At 49.2% G+C, this 18,506-nt stretch overlaps 1 protein-coding gene across 1 annotated transcript in view; it reads left to right on the forward strand.

Moving 5' to 3' along the window:
* Positions 1 to 863: 863 nt before the first annotated feature.
* Positions 864 to 18,506, forward strand: part of LOC117702135 (plasma membrane calcium-transporting ATPase 2-like) — a gene marked incomplete at its 5' end in the record, with an annotated part of 36,755 nt that continues 19,112 nt past the window's right edge. Inside the window, 8 exon segments of the mRNA XM_076928186.1 lie at positions 864 to 1,061; positions 5,920 to 6,053; positions 6,055 to 6,121; positions 6,124 to 6,177; positions 7,066 to 7,191; positions 13,504 to 13,629; positions 15,367 to 15,399; positions 16,551 to 16,610. Of these exon segments, the coding sequence (XP_076784301.1) occupies positions 864 to 1,061; positions 5,920 to 6,053; positions 6,055 to 6,121; positions 6,124 to 6,177; positions 7,066 to 7,191; positions 13,504 to 13,629; positions 15,367 to 15,399; positions 16,551 to 16,610 (798 nt within the window).

An 18,506-nucleotide genomic window follows, 5' to 3' on the forward strand; every position in this document is an offset into this window, starting at 1 on the left:
AGAGAGAGATTAAATGGCATTCCAAGTTCTACTGTGGTTAAGAGGAGTGTGAAAACTCAAAATCAGGGTAGGCACAAGCTGCATGGTTACTGCCATGCTCACTAGAGCACACTGTCCCAAAGTGGGTAGCCTCGAGCCAGGAATGGCTTCTCTCTGGAGTGCCAAGTCCAAAGCCAGAGTGTTGGCCAGACTCTGCCCTAGATCTATGAGGAGAAGCTATTTCCAACCTCCTTCAGCTCCTGGTGACTCTGAGGTCCTTGTTTGTAGCTCTCTCCCTCCAAACTCTGTCCACTCCGTTACACCACCCTCTACCTGCCTGGGTCAGCATCACCCATGAGGACACTTATCTCTGGCCAGAGGGACACCTGGATGATCCAAGATGCTCTGGGATTACTCACATTTCAGAGAGTGTTTTCCCAAGGCAGGTCACCTGCCAGGTCCTGGGAGGAAGGCTTGGATAGTCACAGATTCCGTAGCTTACAAAGGTCTGGGCTAAGAATCCTTCAGCCTTGTGACTGGGTGACAGTCATTCTGGTGGTCACCTTCAGCCCAATACTCAATAAATTATAGCAGATGTTCAACATGTTAGCACAAAGGAGGCCTCGTGTGATATAACTGCTGAGCTGTAGTGAGTTGGGCTAGACTGGGCTGATGTCCTAAGTCAGGTGTGTGAGATGTTCTTTGGCATCACGTTTATAGGGATGGAATGTCCCCTTGAGTCTGGAAGCATCCATGTTTTTAGGTTCTCATTCATTTAGCAGGGCCCCCTTCAGGACATGCATTACCTGGAACCTCCTCAGTTCCCAGCGACAGGCATGCATCTCTCCTGGCCCCAGCCCAACTTGTCTGCCCTCTGTCCACAGGTTTGCCGGGCACTGCTCCAGACCTGGAAAAGAGGAAACAGATTTTTGGGCAAAACTTCATACCTCCAAAGAAACCAAAAACCTTCCTGCAGCTGGTGTGGGAAGCGCTACAGGACGTGACACTCATCATCCTGGAGATCGCGGCCATCATCTCCCTGGGACTGTCCTTCTACCACCCACCGGGAGAGAGCAATGAAGGTAGGGTGCCCTGGGTGCTCCTGATGGCACACAGCATGTGCAAGGGTCTATGTGCGTGCAGCACCCACAACACTACAAGGGGGACCAAGCTTGCCAGGGCTCAGCCACGTAAACCAATACATGCCCAAAGCCTAGTCAGCCCACCTATGAGTGCAAGGCTAGACCAACTGTAGTAATAGCTATGGTGAGCATTCATTAGGCACTTCCAGTATGCCCAGCTCAGGGCTTGTGCCTACTTTAAAGATGAGAAAACTGAGGTATGAAGAGAAAGTTAAGTTGCTCTGGGTCACTCAATATCTAAGTTCATTTTCTTTTATTCTTAAAAAATATCATAGACTACATAATTTATGAAGGAACAGTGTCTCCTGTCCCACAAAGACTCTCAAGTCCAGCAGCAAGGTGGTGCATCTGGTGAGGGGTTTGAGCTGCCCTACAGCCTTACCAGGCCATGCTCCTGCCACGACTCAAGCCCCGCACCAGGCGAGCTCTTTCCGTACAGGATAGGAGGGAAGGCGAATAAAAGCCAGTTGTAATCGCTACCGTGACTCACATTTAAGCTTGATTTGAGCCTCCTAGCATCCAGGGTAGAAAGGGAAGATGGGTGTGTTTCATAGGTCAGGTTAGCAACAAGCAGGGAGGTAAGGTTTTTCTGACGTGGATCCTGGGATGGACGTCCCCATAGGGAAGTAAGAGAGATGAACTCTGGACAGCCTTCCTTGTGGTTTCGGCAAATGTGAAAGACTGCAGATGCAGACGGTCAGGCTAACAACAGTTTCTGTAGCTCCCTCAACTGGGAGCTGTTGTGGCACAAGGCCATTTCCCACTCACTTAATCCACACAATAACCCTGGAGACAGATACTATGTCTGTGTTGTTTTTATTTGTTTGTTTTTGAGACTGTAATTTGATTGCATTACATTTCTCTTTTTCCTTTTCCTTCCCACAAACCCTCTCACATACCCCTCCCGCCTCTCCTTCAAATTCATGGTGTCCCTTTCTTCTATTGTTATTGCATATGTGTGTTTGCATATATATATATATATTCCTGAATATAATCTCATGGGTTCATATAATGTTAGGTGTATGCATGTCTTCAGGGCTGACCATTTGGCACTGGACAACCAACGGGTGTGCTCTTCCCTGGGAGGCCCACCTCTCCTGCTCCCAGTTTGACCCTATTGTCTATAATTCCTTGTATAAGGCTGAGAGGTCTTGTGGGCTTTTCCCTGTGCAGTTTGGTGTCTTCACTGGTGTTGTCCTTGTTCAGTTCATGGCTGGGCAGTCATGTTGATATGACTTTATGAGTGTAGCTTCTGATGTGACACAATCTCACAGCATAATCCCTGATCCTCTGGCTCTTGTGGTCTTCCTGCCCCTTCTTCCTAAATGTTCCCTGGCCCTTAGGTGTGGGGATGTTTTGTGGATGACCCACTGGGACTACGTGCCACAGCTCTGGATTTTGATTGGCTGTGGTTTTCTGTAATAGTCCTATCTGTTGCAAAGGGAAGTTATCGCTGATGATGGGTAAAAAAATTATACATATCAAGCTAGACCCGGGAGGAACTAGTTGCTATTTGTATGAGCTCCTGAGCCATGGAGGATATGCTAAGGTCCCCCACCAAGAGCTGAAACTCTGTGGCTCTGGCCAAAACATCCAGCTCTACAGAGGGAGCTGAAGCTGAGTCACCCGCCACCAGTGGCCTCCTGTGGCCCTGCTGAGCAGAATGAGATGAGGAGCAGCTGGCAGAGGCCAAGGTAGGACATGACACGGTGGTCTGGGATGTACCAAAGAGATACCCCTCTATGGCTTCAGACAGATGGCTGCTGCCATGACAGTCTCTGAGGTATACAAACCCAGGGCCCAAAGATCATGGCTTGGTAGCTGGAGTGTGACCCAAGTTGCCCTGGCTCTGCCCTGTTGCACCTCACTGCTCCTGATCTGGCCACACTTTGGCTGGAGAGCAGCTGGCTGCACTGAGTCCCACTAGGAAAGCAGTAGAGGAAGCGAGACAGGACAGGTTCCTCACAGCCAAGTTCCCAAGGAGAGAATGAAGACTTCCCACCTGCCTTCTAAGCATCCTGCATGTAGCCCCATAGGGGAATCCACCTGCTGTGTTACCCAAGAGCCAGCGTCTCAGCCGGGAGGTTCTTATGCTGGCTGATATGTGGTCTGCATTCTACTGGGCAAGAGAAGGTACTGGCTGGGAGGAGAGGATGGTTGCATAGAATGGTCCTCAGATACGTGGGCCTTAGGCCACCCTCAGTGTGATAATGAGAAAACTCATGCCTGGGCCCATAGTAAGTCAGGTGTCATGCAAGTAAAGGACCCTAGGGAACATGGGCTCAAGTCCAGGTATATCAAATCCTGATGAGACTGCAGAAGGGACACAGATCCCGGGACTGCAGGGTCCACAGGGTCTGTAGAGCACTCAGGAAAAGGGGAGAGTTTCAGCACCAGTACCCAGCATGTGCTATAGATGGTTTGGGGGAGCTCAGAGAGGCTGAGTCAGTTACTTACCTAGGATTGCAAAGCAGGGCCTGGACTTTGAATCTGGGTCTTTCTGAGTCCGGAATCTCAGAGTGATACACTGACTTGACTCTAGGTGTCAAGTCTTCCAATAACAGCCCCATGGAGACTCTGAAGAAGCATACCAGGGAAAACAGGCATGTCCTTTACAGAGCATGTGTCAAGAAGCAGGGCTACATTCTACAAAATGAAGTATCGGGCTCTGGATTCAAGTCCTCCCTTCCCTGTCCTCATGTATCAGAGTGTATACAGTCATCCCTGGGTCCTGCCGGAACCTTCTGTGGGTATTATTTATAACCTGTGTACTTGAAAGTCTCTCTGGGTTTCTGATAACACCCAATAAGACAGCTGTGTGAACATCTATTAGGTCATGTTACTTAGGGGGTAATGACAAGAGAGGCCTGAGCATGCTCTGTACAGATGCGGTATCTCTGATGCTTTCCCATCTGTAGTTGGTCAGGCTGAAGTCTCTGACACTGGGAGTTGACAGCATGAGGAGTCTGACTCTAAGGTTCCATGTTCTTCCTGTGCTTGCGACAGGGGTTGTATCTCTGTGGGTGCCCTCAGAGTAACACAGGGCCACAGTCCCTCAGTTCCTTTATCTCAGGTGACTGAGTTCCAGGTGTTTCCTGCTCTGTGCCATGAACTCAAGGCTTGAGCCCCTGGGACCCCATGCTGAGCACTTCACAAGGAGGGCCCTCTTCACCATGTGACCACCTGAGGAGGGGTCCAACTGTGATCACCCCATTCTGCTGATGAGAAAATGGAGGCACTGAGGTGAAATATCCACATTGCAATCTGCAGTTGAGATTTGAGTTCAGGGCTGGCTCTGCAACACCATTGTAAGAGACGTTACCACCAAACAGTGGTCTGGTTGAACAGTTTTACCATTACTGAGACGGTTTACATTTTTCAAGAGGACAGAGAGCCTTGAAAGCCCTTCAGGTGTCTACTTTGAGGAATACTGCTTTAGCTGGAGACCAGAAATCTTCAGCAACACGTGTTGCTTGACCACGGTGATCCTTTATCTTCCCTTGCGTTCCCTGACCTTCCTGTCTTGATGCTTCTGACCCCTGGGTTTCCAGAAGCTTCTGTTAAGATCTCTTGAAACTGCTGTTCTCTGTTCTTTGGAATCAGATTGGATGCCCAATTGGTCAAATTGGATATCCACCTGCCGTAGGCTCAGAGGCTCAGAGGTTCAAGGCAAGACACATTTAAGCTCAGATTCCAGGCCTGGACCCAACGCTAGATCCAGTGTGACTCCAGCTGAGTCACTGTGCCTCTTTTCTTTCTTTGGACATCTGAGAGACAAGGATTGAGGCTTCCCCAGTACCTCTACAAGCCAAGCCTTGTGGAAGGCACCCTTCTGAGTTGTCCAAAGGTGATGGTCAGACGCTGCTCCTGGGATACAAGCCATGAGATCACCCAGCTCTCACCCAGGGTATGGCCCCTGGCCACTCAGAGCCTCAGGTTCTCTATTCAGAAATTTTCAGATGCCTCTTGCTCTTGGGACCCCTGCTGGGAGCAGGAAGAGGCTGGGGAGCCATAGGCTCTGCACACCCTAGCATTGTGAACCTTCGGTCAGAGCCTCCAATGTTTGCACATATTGGCATTTTTTCTTTTTCTCACCTTGCCATGGGCTGGCCAACCTTGAGAGTTGTGGGCCCATACTGGGGACTCAGTAGTGCCAAGGTGGGAGTACAGGGTCACTTTGGGTCAGATAGCAGCCTGTGTCTTCGGTCCCATTGTCCTTGCTATGGCCTGAGTTGGGAGAGCCTACTATAAGCTAGGTATGCCCAGGAGTTGCCACTTCCCTGTCCCCAAGGCCCTAGGAGGTGTTGTTAGCAATGCCACTCTCCACACTTCCATGGTATTGCAGGTGTGGTATAATCTCAGCACTCAGAGCGGAGGCAGGGAGAATCAGGATTCCCAAGATCATCTCAGCTACATAGGCAGTTTGAAGCCAGCCCAGGCTACAGGAAATCCTGTCTCGTGAGAAAACTGAAGCCTCATCTCACAGCTAGGACTGAGGCAGGGCAGGTATGGTTTAGATGCTGTCATTGAAGTCATCCTGCTGGGATGGCATTCTCAATTTCCACCTGCTCTTTCTAGCTTGGAAGTTAGTAGACCCTCTGAGAAGCCTTAACATTCCCATCTGTGGAAGACATACAGAAGTGCCCTATAAAGTGACCAGGAGAAGCCCTTTGCCCAGAGCATGGCACAGAGGCACCTGATCAGATGTACCACCAGGGATTACTTAGCATGGCTAAGCTATGTGACAGCTCTTGTCCTGCCGGCCTGAGAACCCAGTGCTTCCTTGTCCTCTCTTCAGGATGTGCCACGGCCCAGGGTGGGGCAGAGGATGAAGGCGAAGCAGAAGCAGGCTGGATTGAGGGGGCTGCCATCCTGCTGTCAGTCATCTGTGTGGTCCTCGTCACAGCCTTCAATGACTGGAGTAAGGAGAAGCCAGTTCAGGGGCCTGCAGAGTCGAATTGAGCAGGAGCAGAAGTTCACTGTAGTCCGGGCTGGGCAGGTGGTCAGATCCCTGTGGCCGAGATTGTGGTTGGGGGACATTGCCCAGATCAATATGGTAGTGTCCTGTCTATGATTCTAGAACTAGAGTCTGGGTAGAGGTGGGAAAGGACGGGCAGATACAAAAAAGCCTAATCCAGGGAATAGGGTGGGGTCCCTAAAAGCTTGTGTTGTGGCAAGATGTATTCTGAGGCCCTGAGGGTCCCAGAGGAGACCTAGGCTTCCCATATCCAGTTAAATCAGAAACGTTAAGATTCATAACACACATGCCATTGTACCCCAGCCTCCATCTGCAGCAGACATGCCTAATCAATCTTGCTCTTAGTCAGAAAACAGTCTCAGAAGTCTTCCAGCATAGCTTCACCAATACTCAGGGTGGGTTTATGAGACAAAATCCATTACCCATCCCCGAATTGGCTTCAGATAGATTCTTTCCAAGCATGGTGGGAGTTAGCAAGAGTCAAAATAGGTAGGTGAGTATCCCAGGCCTGTCATATTGCTACTGAAAGAGCAAGTAGTCCTAGCTCCAAAGGAGATTTGGATAAGAGATGTCCTGGGTCAGTAGGCACTGACTGGGGAGATTGGAGTGGGCTTCCTCACAGTCCTGGTGGCTCACTTGCTTGGGGTACCCTCAGTCCACCCAAAATAGCCTTATCTGACATAAAAGATCTTCTCCAAGCCACAAAAAGACTATAGAAAATGAGCCACAGAGCATGCTGGCCTCAGAGACACAGCAGGTCAAAGGATATACCATAGGAAGGACCATGAAGCAGGCATAGTTTCATGGCTCTGTATCAGGCCCCAAGGATGTCGCTTTATCACCCATGGACTGCAGGCACCATCTTGGATCTATATGCTGAGTCCTAGTAGGTACCTCCCGCTTGGATGCCTCAGCTTCTCTGTCCACATGACTCCACTGAAAAAACCCCTATCTTCCTCCAACCAGGTGACCTCCTTCCTGCCGATGGCCTCTTCATCCAGGGCAATGACCTCAAGATCGATGAAAGCTCACTCACAGGAGAGTCTGACCAGGTGCGCAAGTCTGTGGATAAGGACCCCATGTTGCTGTCAGGTAAGCAAAAGTCCACAGTGCCCTTGCCGTCAGCCACATCCCTGGCTCTGGAGTTGCTGGCAGGATCAGCTCCCTATGAGCGCACCATCGCTTTCTCAAACAGGCTCACATTATACCTGCCATGCACAGAGCCATGGCCAGGCCTGACACTATTACCATAAACATTACAAGGTGTCCTACTCCAGCAACATAGCTTATAGTGGCTTGGTTTCCTGCAAAGTGACAGTCTTTCTGGACGCCCACCGTGAGGGAGCCAGACTTGCCACTCCTGGGGAGGTGCTCACAGGGAAGGAAGGAAAGCAAATGCAAAGGCTCAGAGGTAAGACCACACTGGAGCAAGAGATAGAGAGAGGTAGATATATGAATTCTGAACTCTAGTCAGAATCCTGACATTATGCTGTGTAGATGGAGTTGCTTAGTGGCATTGGCATTTTTTAAAGTTTTTTCTGGCTGCAACAGGGGCCAGAGATGGGCTGGAGAGCCTGTAGGGGAAAAACACCTCTGTGGAACCCTTCCCTATGGAGATACCAAGAGCCCTCAGTGCCTGACTATGCTGTTGAATCTCCAGTCCAAACTAGTTTTGGAAAAGCCCTGTTCAAACAGTTAACCCCATAGGAGAGATACGAAATGGTATGCAAAAGCCAAGAATGGCGCAGAGAGGTCAGTGGAGGTGGTAGTGAGCGGAGTTTGGAGGGTGGCTAGGAGCTCGCTTGGTCCATTTTCCTGCAGGCGAGTGGGATGACCTGGCAATACAAAAGAAAGATCCATGAGTCTTTCAGGTAATAGAAAGTATTTATCTAGAATGTATTCACTGCGTGTCTTATTTGGGGTTACTATTGCTGTGATGTACACCATGACCAAAAGCAACTTGTGGAACAAAAGGATTTATTTTACCCAGTTTCGTATAATGATTGATCAGCAAAAGCAGTTAGGAACTCAAACAGGCAGGATCCTGGAGCACGAACTGATGCAGAGGCCATGGAGGGGGTGCTGCTTACTGGTTTGCTTCCTATTGCTTGCTCAGCCTGCTTTCCTATAGAGCCCAGGATCACCAACCTCAGGGTGGCACCACCCACAATGGGCTAGGCCCTCCCCTGTCAGTCACTAATTAAGAAATGCCCTGCAAGCTTGCCCCCACTCCAGGCTTATGGAGTCATTTTTTCAATTGGGGTTTCCTCCTCTCAGATGACTCTAGCCTGTGTCAAGTTGACATAAGACTAGTCTGTAGATCCATGTCTCTATTAAGCACCTACTGTATGCCAGTGGCTAATGGGACAGACAAGGACTATGCTGTGCTGGAATTTTGAACCTGGTTGAGGACAGCAGTCAAGGAAGGAATGCACAAACAAATAGTTTGGGACAGTAAATCCATCAAAGACACAAGACAGCCTGCAGTGAGAGGGGAGGGGGCCCTGGAGTGGGGAAGAATCTCAGCAAGTCATGGAACACCTGGCTCAGGAAGTTTCATTAAATCAGTGGTTCTCAACCTTCCTAATGCCATGACCCTTTATTACAGTTCCTCATGTTGTAGTGACCCCCCAACCATAAAATTATTTTTGTTGCTATTTTATAACTGTATTCTTGCTACTGTTATGAATGGTAATGAAATTATTTTGGAGATAGAGCTTTGCCAAAGGGGTTGCAACCCACAGGTTGAAAACCATTGCCTTCAGGCGAAAGTCAGAACATTGAGGAATGTATTCCAGGCAGAGATATGTCAAGTGCAAAGGTCCTGGGGTCTGAGTGAGGGATCCTGGAAGCAGTCTCCTCTAGGAACACAGGGCCATGTGAAAGATAAGAAGATGGTCCCACTTCCATTGGCCCTGGTTCAGTCCTTGAGCTGCAGGAGTTGACAGGCAGGCAAGCATCGTTGGAGCCTTCTCTGGGCCTCAGTTTACTTGTAAGGTTCATAGAGTGTCTGTGGTTTCACAAAGTGGGAGCCACTGGCACAGGGTCTGTAGACACTGAGGACACCCATGGATGTCCTTCCTCATAGCTGATGGAGACAAGGCTGGGTTCTAACCTCTTTGCCTAGGGACCCCAGACAACTCTTCATCTTCCCCAAGCCTCTATTTGCTCATGTATAAAATGGTTGGTTGTTCCACTTCAAAGGAATATGTGGAAGCAAGGACTTTTCCTTCATTTCCATGTTCCACCCTGCCCCTTCCACCTCTCAAGGCTGCCCCTCCTCCACTCCAGCTCCTCTCAGTGGACCTGGAGTTGCTGCCATGACTAGATGCCTTGAACTCTCTCTACCCCTGCCTGGAACCTTTGCCAGCCTTCCTGTCTGCTGACCCTTCAGGGACCCATAGGCACTAGTTTTCGGGTATCCATAGACCTTGCCCCCAAATCCCAGTTTCAGAATGCCCTGCTGGCACATGATACAGCTGATGTCAAAGAAGGCAACGATGAGTCACGTTCTAGTTGCTTGTCCCAGTCCCATTCAGCTGTGGTCCTAAAAGGACCCTGAGCCCATAGAAGCTTGTGTCCGTGTCTGTCGTGGAGCCCACAGGCTTGCACTCAGCTTAAAGCACAGCAAAACCGAGGAGAGATAGAGAAAGTGAGTTTCTGGCTTAGCATTCACCAAATCCCAAATTCATCCTGAACAAGGAGAAGAACCTAGAAAGATCTCATTTTCAGAAGCACCAGACCAGGTTGTAGGCATCCACATAACTGACCCACGATGGATAGATGGACAAACACCAAACCATGACACATCAGAATGGGCAGAAAGAAGGGCTGAGAAATCCCAGAAGCCCAGGTCTGTAGCACCATGGGTTTCAGACACCAGAGCAAGGCTGCAGTTGTTCTGTTGATGCCTAGAAAAGGCATTAGTCACATCGCTTACCCAGCAATCCCTGTGCTGCAGGTCCCTGAGAGGCAGGTGACATTCTGGAATATGAACACTAGCTTAGGTCAGTTTGCGTAACCTTAAGATCATCTCAAACTTCCAAAAAAAGGCTTCATATGCCCCAGGGTCAGCAGTCAAGCGCCAGAGGTCAGGAGACAAGGAACGCAAGAAGGCTGGGATCTGATCCTGAGCTCTGATTGCACAGCTGAGGCCTCAGAGAGCCAGCCAAGCCCCTGGGACAGTGGTTCTCAACCTGTGGGTCTTGACCCATTTGGAAGTCAAATGACCCTTCTACAGGGTCTTGAGTGTCAGATATTTACATTATGATTCATAACAGTAGCAAATCGACAGTTATAAAGTAGCAAGGAAATAATTTGATGGTTGGGGGTCCCAGCATCAGGAGAAGTCCCTGGGGGTTTCCCAGATCTGGGTGAGCTCTTTGTCCTGCCCCCCTTCTCTTTCCCCTATCTACCCTGCAACAGGTCATCAGGAGCTGCCAGCCCCAGGGGGTGATGGGAGTGATTAGATTAGAAGGTGATTTGAGGCCTGCTTATCGTGGTGGAAATTGGCCCCCACATCTTTTTCCATTCCTCCTCTGCTAGGCAGAGGAAAACAGCCTTCCTGTGGCCTCTGGACCCAAGGACCAGCATAGCCATCTCCAGGCAGCCTCCCCTCAGCTAGAATTTAGGGCTCGCTTTTGGAGCATTTCCCCTTGGAAGAAATGGCCTGTGTCCAAGATCCTAGGTTATAAAGACAGAGAGTTTTAAAGCTCGCCATTGCTTTTCACCAGTGTGAGGTCTGGGGAAACCTACCTCACCCTTCCAGCCTTCCAGCCTCAGTTTCCTCCTGGTGTGAGAGCTGAGATTACTACTTGTAGGATAGGGGTGTGGCATGGTTCCAGGACACAGTAGGTGTTCCAAATGTTTCCTTTGTGTACACTGTAGGTGTTCCAAAGCTTTCCTGGAGCTTCAGTTTCCTTGTGTGTCTCATGATCCAGTCAATCCCTCATCCAGCACATGAGCAGAGTTGGCACCCAGAACACTGTGAGTGGTAGCTCAGCTTAGCCCTGCTGGATAGTCTCATAGAGCAGATATGGCTACTGAATGTGCCAGAGCTGGCTGAGGAGTGGAAGGCAGAGGCTACCCTGCACTTCACTGTGGAGAGACTCACTGGGTAGACATGGCTGCTGTCTGCTTCCAGGCAGCCACTGTCAGATTCAGTGACATTTAGCACCTTCCTGCAACATAGATACCCTCCACTCCCAGAGATACTCCACCTTCCCCAGACAAAGCTCAGTCTGATCTCATGAAACTCCAGCTTCTTGGGTACTTCCTAGCAGCCTCTGGCAGCCCTTTGCAGTCCCGCTTTGCCTTCTATCTCTGGATTCAAGAAGCTTGTGGACCTTGTGGTTCTCAGATTCCACTTTGTTTAGTGTCCCTAGGGTTCATCATGTCTCAGCATGTGTCAGCACTACCATCTCCTGAAGGTTGATAGTCCAGTGTGCAAAGAGAGGTAGAGAGAATACCTTTTCCCACCTTTGCTTTGTCTTATTATTTCTTAAGACAGGGTCTCATGTAGCCCAGGCTGCCCTCAAACTTAATATATAGCTAAGGTTGTCCTTTAACTGAGGATGTTCTTGAATTCCTGATTCTCCCATTTCTTCTACCATCCAAACACAGGAATAACATTTATCTCCCACAAGTTCTCTGTGGTGTCTAAGACAGCCACTCTCTGAGCCTGCACAGTAGAGGCCCACCTTCCAAAAAGCAGGACTTGGTAATTCAAAAGCCCCAAAGAGATGGCTTTGAGAGATTGCTCAGCAGTTAAGACCACTTGCTGCTCTTGCAAAGGATCCAGGTTCAGTTCCCAGTACCCCTGAGGTAGTCCACAACCTTCTGTAACTCCAGTTCCATGAGATCCAATGTTCTCTTCTGGCCCCTTTAGTACTGCACATACATGGTGCAGAGATACATCCAAGCAAAACATGTGTATGCATAAAACAAAAATAATAAATAAATAAATAAATAAATAAATAAATAAATAAATAAATAAGTAGATGTAGAGCCACTTCTCTCAGTAGCTGCCCTTCCAGACACCTAAGATTTCTAGGGCTTTCTGGAACCCATTTTGAGAAATTTAAGATTCTAAAAAAATAATCTGAATGTGGTAATGCAGGCCTGCAGTCACAACTACTCAGGCGGCTAAGGCAGGGGAATCACAGTTCAAAACCTGCCTAGGCCAGAGTGAGTTCAAGGCCAAGGTTAGGCAACTCAGTAAGGTGGTGTCTCAAAATTCAAATATGCCAAAAGGCTCAGATATGGCTCAGCTGGTAGGATGCTTGCCTTGCATACACTGATTCCGTCCCTAGCACCACATAAGTCAGGCCTGGTGGCATATGTCTGTAACCCAGCATTAGAAAGGCTAAGACATTGGGATCAGTAGTATAAGATCATCCTCAGAGCACAGCAAGTTCAAGGCCAGGCTGGGATACATGATAACCTGTCTCAAAAATGACTGAAGAAGGCACTCTGCAGTAGAGCATTAGCCTTGAATGTACAAGGCCTGGATTTAATCCCTAGTACCTCAAATAATAACCAGGACAACAATAACAGTGGTGCTAACTTTCTAGGCGAAGCACCTGGACTTTTCTTTCTTGCCAAATAGATGCCCCAGGGAATCTGATGTTACAGTTATACCCACATCCTCAGCATGAAACTTGGAAGGTTTGCACAGGATGACTTACAGAAGCCAGTTATGTTGTAATAAAGTAGTTTTAAAGTGTGTAGCAGTCATGTCTGGGTTTCTATATTAGCCCACAAAACAAGAAGACAAATTACTGGTCCACTGTCAGAGAGATGATAGTCAACATCCACCATAAGAAAAAAACCTGGAGTCTATAATGTATCTACAATTATGTGTGCTGTTAGCGGTGATAGGTTCCATTTGTTATGTACATTCATAATGGGGAGAAAACACTTTGAATTCAACTTTGAGGTTCATGAAAGAGTGTATGATTTGAGGTTTTCTCATCTCAGTTCACAAACTCCTGAACTCCCCATTAGGAGGGAAGGTGAGCTAGTCCTCAGCAGTACTCTCTAGGCCTTAGTTCCCATTCCTCCTTGATTGCAGAATAAGAATCTGATTTCAGATACTATCCATAAGAAAAGAGTGTTTACCTGCTTGGCCTATAAGAACAGTGGAAGAAGAAGTGGGGGTTAGAAACAAGCAGGAAGTGGCTGTCAAGGCCAGGATAGGAGGTTCTGGGTCTGTATCTTCTGTAGAACAGAGAACTGAGAGACAACAGCAATCTTGTAATACTGTCTCAAGCCCAACTCTAACTGAAAGTGCCACTCATTATCTCAGTGAGCAAGGTGCTACAAGCTGATGGATACCTGTTCCGTTTGTTCATTTGTGGAGGAGTCTTTGGCCATGTGATAGTAACCCTGTTACACCTTCCTCAGGAACCCATGTGATGGAGGGCTCAGGACGGATGGTGGTGACTGCTGTGGGTGTGAACTCTCAGACTGGCATCATATTTACCCTGCTTGGGGCTGGTGGTGAAGAGGAAGAGAAGAAAGACAAAAAAGGTAAGCCTCCTATACACACACATTCGAAAAGCAAGAAAGGAGCTTTTAAGGCCACATTTTCCATTTATCTGTTCACTCCACATTATAGAGCACTTTCTACACCATGCCCTGTGCCAATAGCTGCCACCTTTGTCCTCAAGGTCTGCTGGAGTTGGGTGGGTTCTATATGTTCCATCTTCCCTAGTCTTTGTCTTGTCCAGTCATGTCACAGAGGCCCCTCCTTTCCCTTAAGGTCAGGCTCAGAATGCTGGGCATGTCCTTCGATCTCCAGTCTCCAACAGTAGAGGCAGCCAAAAGGAGCTGGTTCCCCATCACCTCACTATTAAATAGAAGTCTTCACACATAAATATTCCTTCTGACATTGTTAATTCTACCAGCAGAGTTTTCAATCCATCCAGCACAGAACAGTCACAGGCATGGGCAGAGGTGATTCTTGGAAAGGTGGTTGAAATTGGTCCCATGCTTACTGCTCTGATTCCCCAGAAGCTCACCATGCCCAAGTCCTGGTTCTACTTACCCTTTCAAAGTAAAAGTCCTTATTACCTGGTGTCCCTCAGTGCAGTGAGTAGCAGTCTGTGATACAAATACCTTTTGAAATAGAGGAGAGATGCTCACATAAAAAGTCCTGAGCCCAAAGGCCAGAACAGCTAACTCCTTACCTAGAATCCATACTCAGTCTTGGGCACAGTGCCATCTAAGACTGTCAAGCCTTTGACTCCTTTCCTAAGCTCTAGGGAAGCTTCCCCAATATTCTGACCTTTTGGGAGCTTAGAAAAGGTCGATAACAGGGCAGGTGGCCCTCCCCAAGTTCAAGCAGGTATGCTACCCTTGCTCAGAGGCCACTGGAATACAAAACCTGCATCCAGGCTAAAGGCTGCTGATACCTGAGAGAAGAACTCCTTTCCAGTGTGTCCCCCTAGGGTCACAGCTGTCCCTTCAGTACTGAGCATTAACAGTGAAGCTTCACTGTTAGCTGGGAAATCTAGATGCTGGGAAGAGCAAAGTGGGGCTGAGTTCAAAATGGGGCTAAGTCTTGGCTGAGAGTCCCAGCAGGTATTGGGACAAGGAGATGAGTAAATAAGGACCTGTAGCTAGGGTGAATAGACTAAGTGCAGGCAGTAGGACAAAGCTAAGAAATTGGTAGAATGCAGTAGTTTGAACCCATATTCCAATATCTGTGGGGCCTGGCTAGGGAGAGATACCCAGAAGCTCTTGCAGATGAATCCTATATCTGACAATGTCATGAGGAAAGCAGGCATCAGTGGCCCCTTGGGTATCATTCAGAGTCCCTTGCTGAAACTGAACCAGAATACAGAGGTACAAGATTCAGCTTTGTATAAGGAGTCAAGATGAAATATAAATAGCTTATGGCAGAAAAGCCAGAATTGGACTCCTTGGACTTCCCATCCCATCATGTCAACCAGAGACACAGCTCAGAGTCCAGGATGGTTTCATGTGCAGGGGTGTGTGTGCACATGCATGCATGTGTCTGTGTGTGTGTTGTGTGTATATGCATCTGTGTGTGCACATGCATGTGTGTGCGTGTGTGTACATGCATGGTGTGTGTATGGGTATATGTGTGTGGGTACATGCATATGTGCATACATGGTGTGTGTGTGTGTGTGTGTGTGTGTGTGTGTGTGTATGAGCATGTGTGGTGGTGGTGGTCTGGTGTGATATGCACACAAGTTGTGTGTGCTTCTCCTTCATTAACATGTCTCAAAAATCATCACACAGGTGTGAAGAAGGGGGATGGCCTTCAGCTACCAGGTACAGTAAGACAACCCTCAGGGAAGATGGGTTCTTAGGGATAGCTGCAGCCGTGGGCCCCTAGATCAGCAGCACATAGTTGGAGTAGACCCCTGCCTACTAGAGATTATCCCCTCAGACAGTCCTCTTTGATCTCCTGTATTCTAGCCCATCAGGACAAGAAAAACTCACTCTTCCCCCTTGTCCTTATGTCCCAGGCCAAATGGCACCTCCATTGAAGCCCCACACACTACCATACAGTACCTCTCTTGTCATCATAGCATCCCACAACCAACATCCCTACTAAGCAGTCTCAGCTCCTGTCTCCTAGCACACAGTGTGTCCACCTCACTCACTAGTGTCCCTTCCTCTTGCTTCACACATAACCATATCCCTGCCCCAAGAAAGAACTCCATGAAGGTAAAATTGGTGGTACCATACCATTGTTAATTTCTAAGTTAAGATCTCCCTGATATAAAAGGAGACATTCAGAAGTCCCTCTTGGGTGAGACATCTCACGTAGGGGTTACTACAGTGATCGTCAATGAGCTGGTCAGGGAAAGAGAAGGAAGTAGTGGGTAGTGGCCACCACTGACAGCAGTTCTTCAGGGACACAACAATGGTGGTCACAGGGAAGGTCCCTTATAACTAACTGTTCAGGCCATATACCACTCACTGAGCATTTTGAATTGACAAGTCCCTGGAGTGGACTTCCTTATTCCGTGGGGTTCCCACCTGACCAGCTAAGCCAACACAGTTCAGATGTCACCATAGAAGTGCCATCCCAGCCGGTTGTGTGGTGTGTGCCTTTAATCCCAGCACTTGGCAGGCGGGCAGGTGCATCTCTGTGAGTTCAAGCCCAGCCTGTTCTACAGAGCCAGCTCCAGGCCAGGCATGGCTACGTAGTAAAACCCCATCTCAAAAATAACTAATAAAGTGCCATCCCACCTGAGCATCTGACCACACTCCATGCTGTCCTGAGTCTCAGTCCCCACCCTCCCCTACGACATCCATAGGAACATTTCACCCCCATCCCCAATTTGAGTTCCTCACTTTCCAGCAGAGTTTTGTTTTTCAAGATTAAGACATGTGATTATCCCCAGTAGGTTCATGTCTCTGTGGTCGCCTTCTCCATTGTGACATTGCATTTTCCATCCCTCCCACCCCCACAGCGGCCGACGGCGCAGCACCTGCAAACGCTGCAGGTAGCGCAAATGCCAGCCTAGTCAATGGTACGTCTCCACGGCGAGCTCTTGGGCTGGGTTGCTGGGTGTCTACTTCTCTACCCCTACTTGAGGCTTTTCCTATCCTGGGTCCCACAGATCTCCGACATGCATGGCCTCTCCAGAACACTCTCCCTCCCGTATGGGACAGGTACTGAAAAGCAGAACCGCAACCCAAGAAGTCAACTCCACATGACCTTGGCTTCTGGCCCATGAGAAGCAGTATGCCACCCAGTGTGGCCCACCCTTAAGCATGGTTCTAGCTCTGGTTTGAGAACATTACCTCGGGTCAGGAACTAACCAGAAGCCAGCATCTGAGTTCCTAGAACAAGCTCCAAGCCTCCTCTAACACTCCCCAAAGGTGGAGACTCAGGCTGGAGTTCAGCTCTTTAACTCCGCCTAGCATGGCTGAGCCACAAGCAGACATTTCTTCCTCAGTCTCTTTCTCTTCTCTCTTGCCAAGCCAGCAGGTATCGAGGCTTGTGGGACTTGGGCCTAGTCTGTCCTTCTAGTCTGAACTGGTGTGTCTTGCTGGTGCATCTAAGGGTCTCTGCATTCTTACTTCCCTGGGGTGGCTAGTTGGAGTGGCTGCCCATGTCCCTGGTCTTCATCACTCCCTCCTCATACACAAGCATGGAGGATTCTAACCACTTGCTCTAGGGATCTCTACTGTCCACCATCATCAGACATCACCTGTGTCCCTATTAGGTCCTGTGATAACCACCTAGGCTGTACCTGGATGCTTGAGACATTAGGGTTTAGCTGTGAAAATACTGCCAGAGAAGCTAAGGCAAGGGCCAGGCACGTCCATCGCTAAGTACTGGACATATTTCTTATCCATTCTGTAGTTCACTTCCCACCCCTCCTGCAGGATGTGGATACTCTGACCCACCGCATCCTCCTACCCTACACCCTACACCTACACACCCTACACACCCTACACCCTACACACCCTACACCCTACACACCCTACACCCTACACACCCTACACCTACACACCCTACACCCTACACACCCTACACCCTACACACCCTACACCCTACACACCCTACACACTCTACACCCTACACCCTACACACCCTACACCCTACACCCTACACCTACACACCCTACACCCTACACACCCTACACCCTACACACCCTACACCCTACACACCCTACACCCTACACACCCTACACACCCTACACCCTACACACCCTACACCCTACACACCCTACACCCTACACACCCTACACCCTACACACCCTACACACCCTACACCCTACACACCCTACACCCTACACACCCTACACCCTACACACCCTACACCCTACACACCTACACCCTACACACCCTACACCCTACACACCCTACACACCCTACACCCTACACACCCTACACCCTACACACCCTACACACCCTACACCCTACACACCCTACACCCTACACACCCTACACCCTACACACCCTACACCCTACACACCCTACACCCTACACACCCTACACCTACACACCCTACACCCTACACACCCTACACCCTACACCCTACACACCCTACACCTACACACCCTACACCCTACACACCCTACACCCTACACCCTACACACCCTACACCTACACACCCTACACCCTACACACCCTACACCCTACACACCCTACCCTACACACCCTACACCCTACACACCCTACACCCTACACACCCTACACCCTACACACCCTACACCTACACACCCTACACCCTACACACCCTACACCTACACACCCTACACACCCTACACCCTACACACCCTACCCCTACACACCCTACACCCTACACACCCTACACCCTACACACCCTACACCCTACACCCTACCCCTAGACACCCTACACCTACACACCCTACACCTACACACCCTACACCTACACACCCTACACCCTACACACC

The sequence above is a fragment of the Arvicanthis niloticus genome, unplaced genomic scaffold (assembly GCF_011762505.2).
Source record: "Arvicanthis niloticus isolate mArvNil1 unplaced genomic scaffold, mArvNil1.pat.X pat_scaffold_501_arrow_ctg1, whole genome shotgun sequence".
Lineage (NCBI taxonomy): Eukaryota > Metazoa > Chordata > Mammalia > Rodentia > Muridae > Arvicanthis > Arvicanthis niloticus.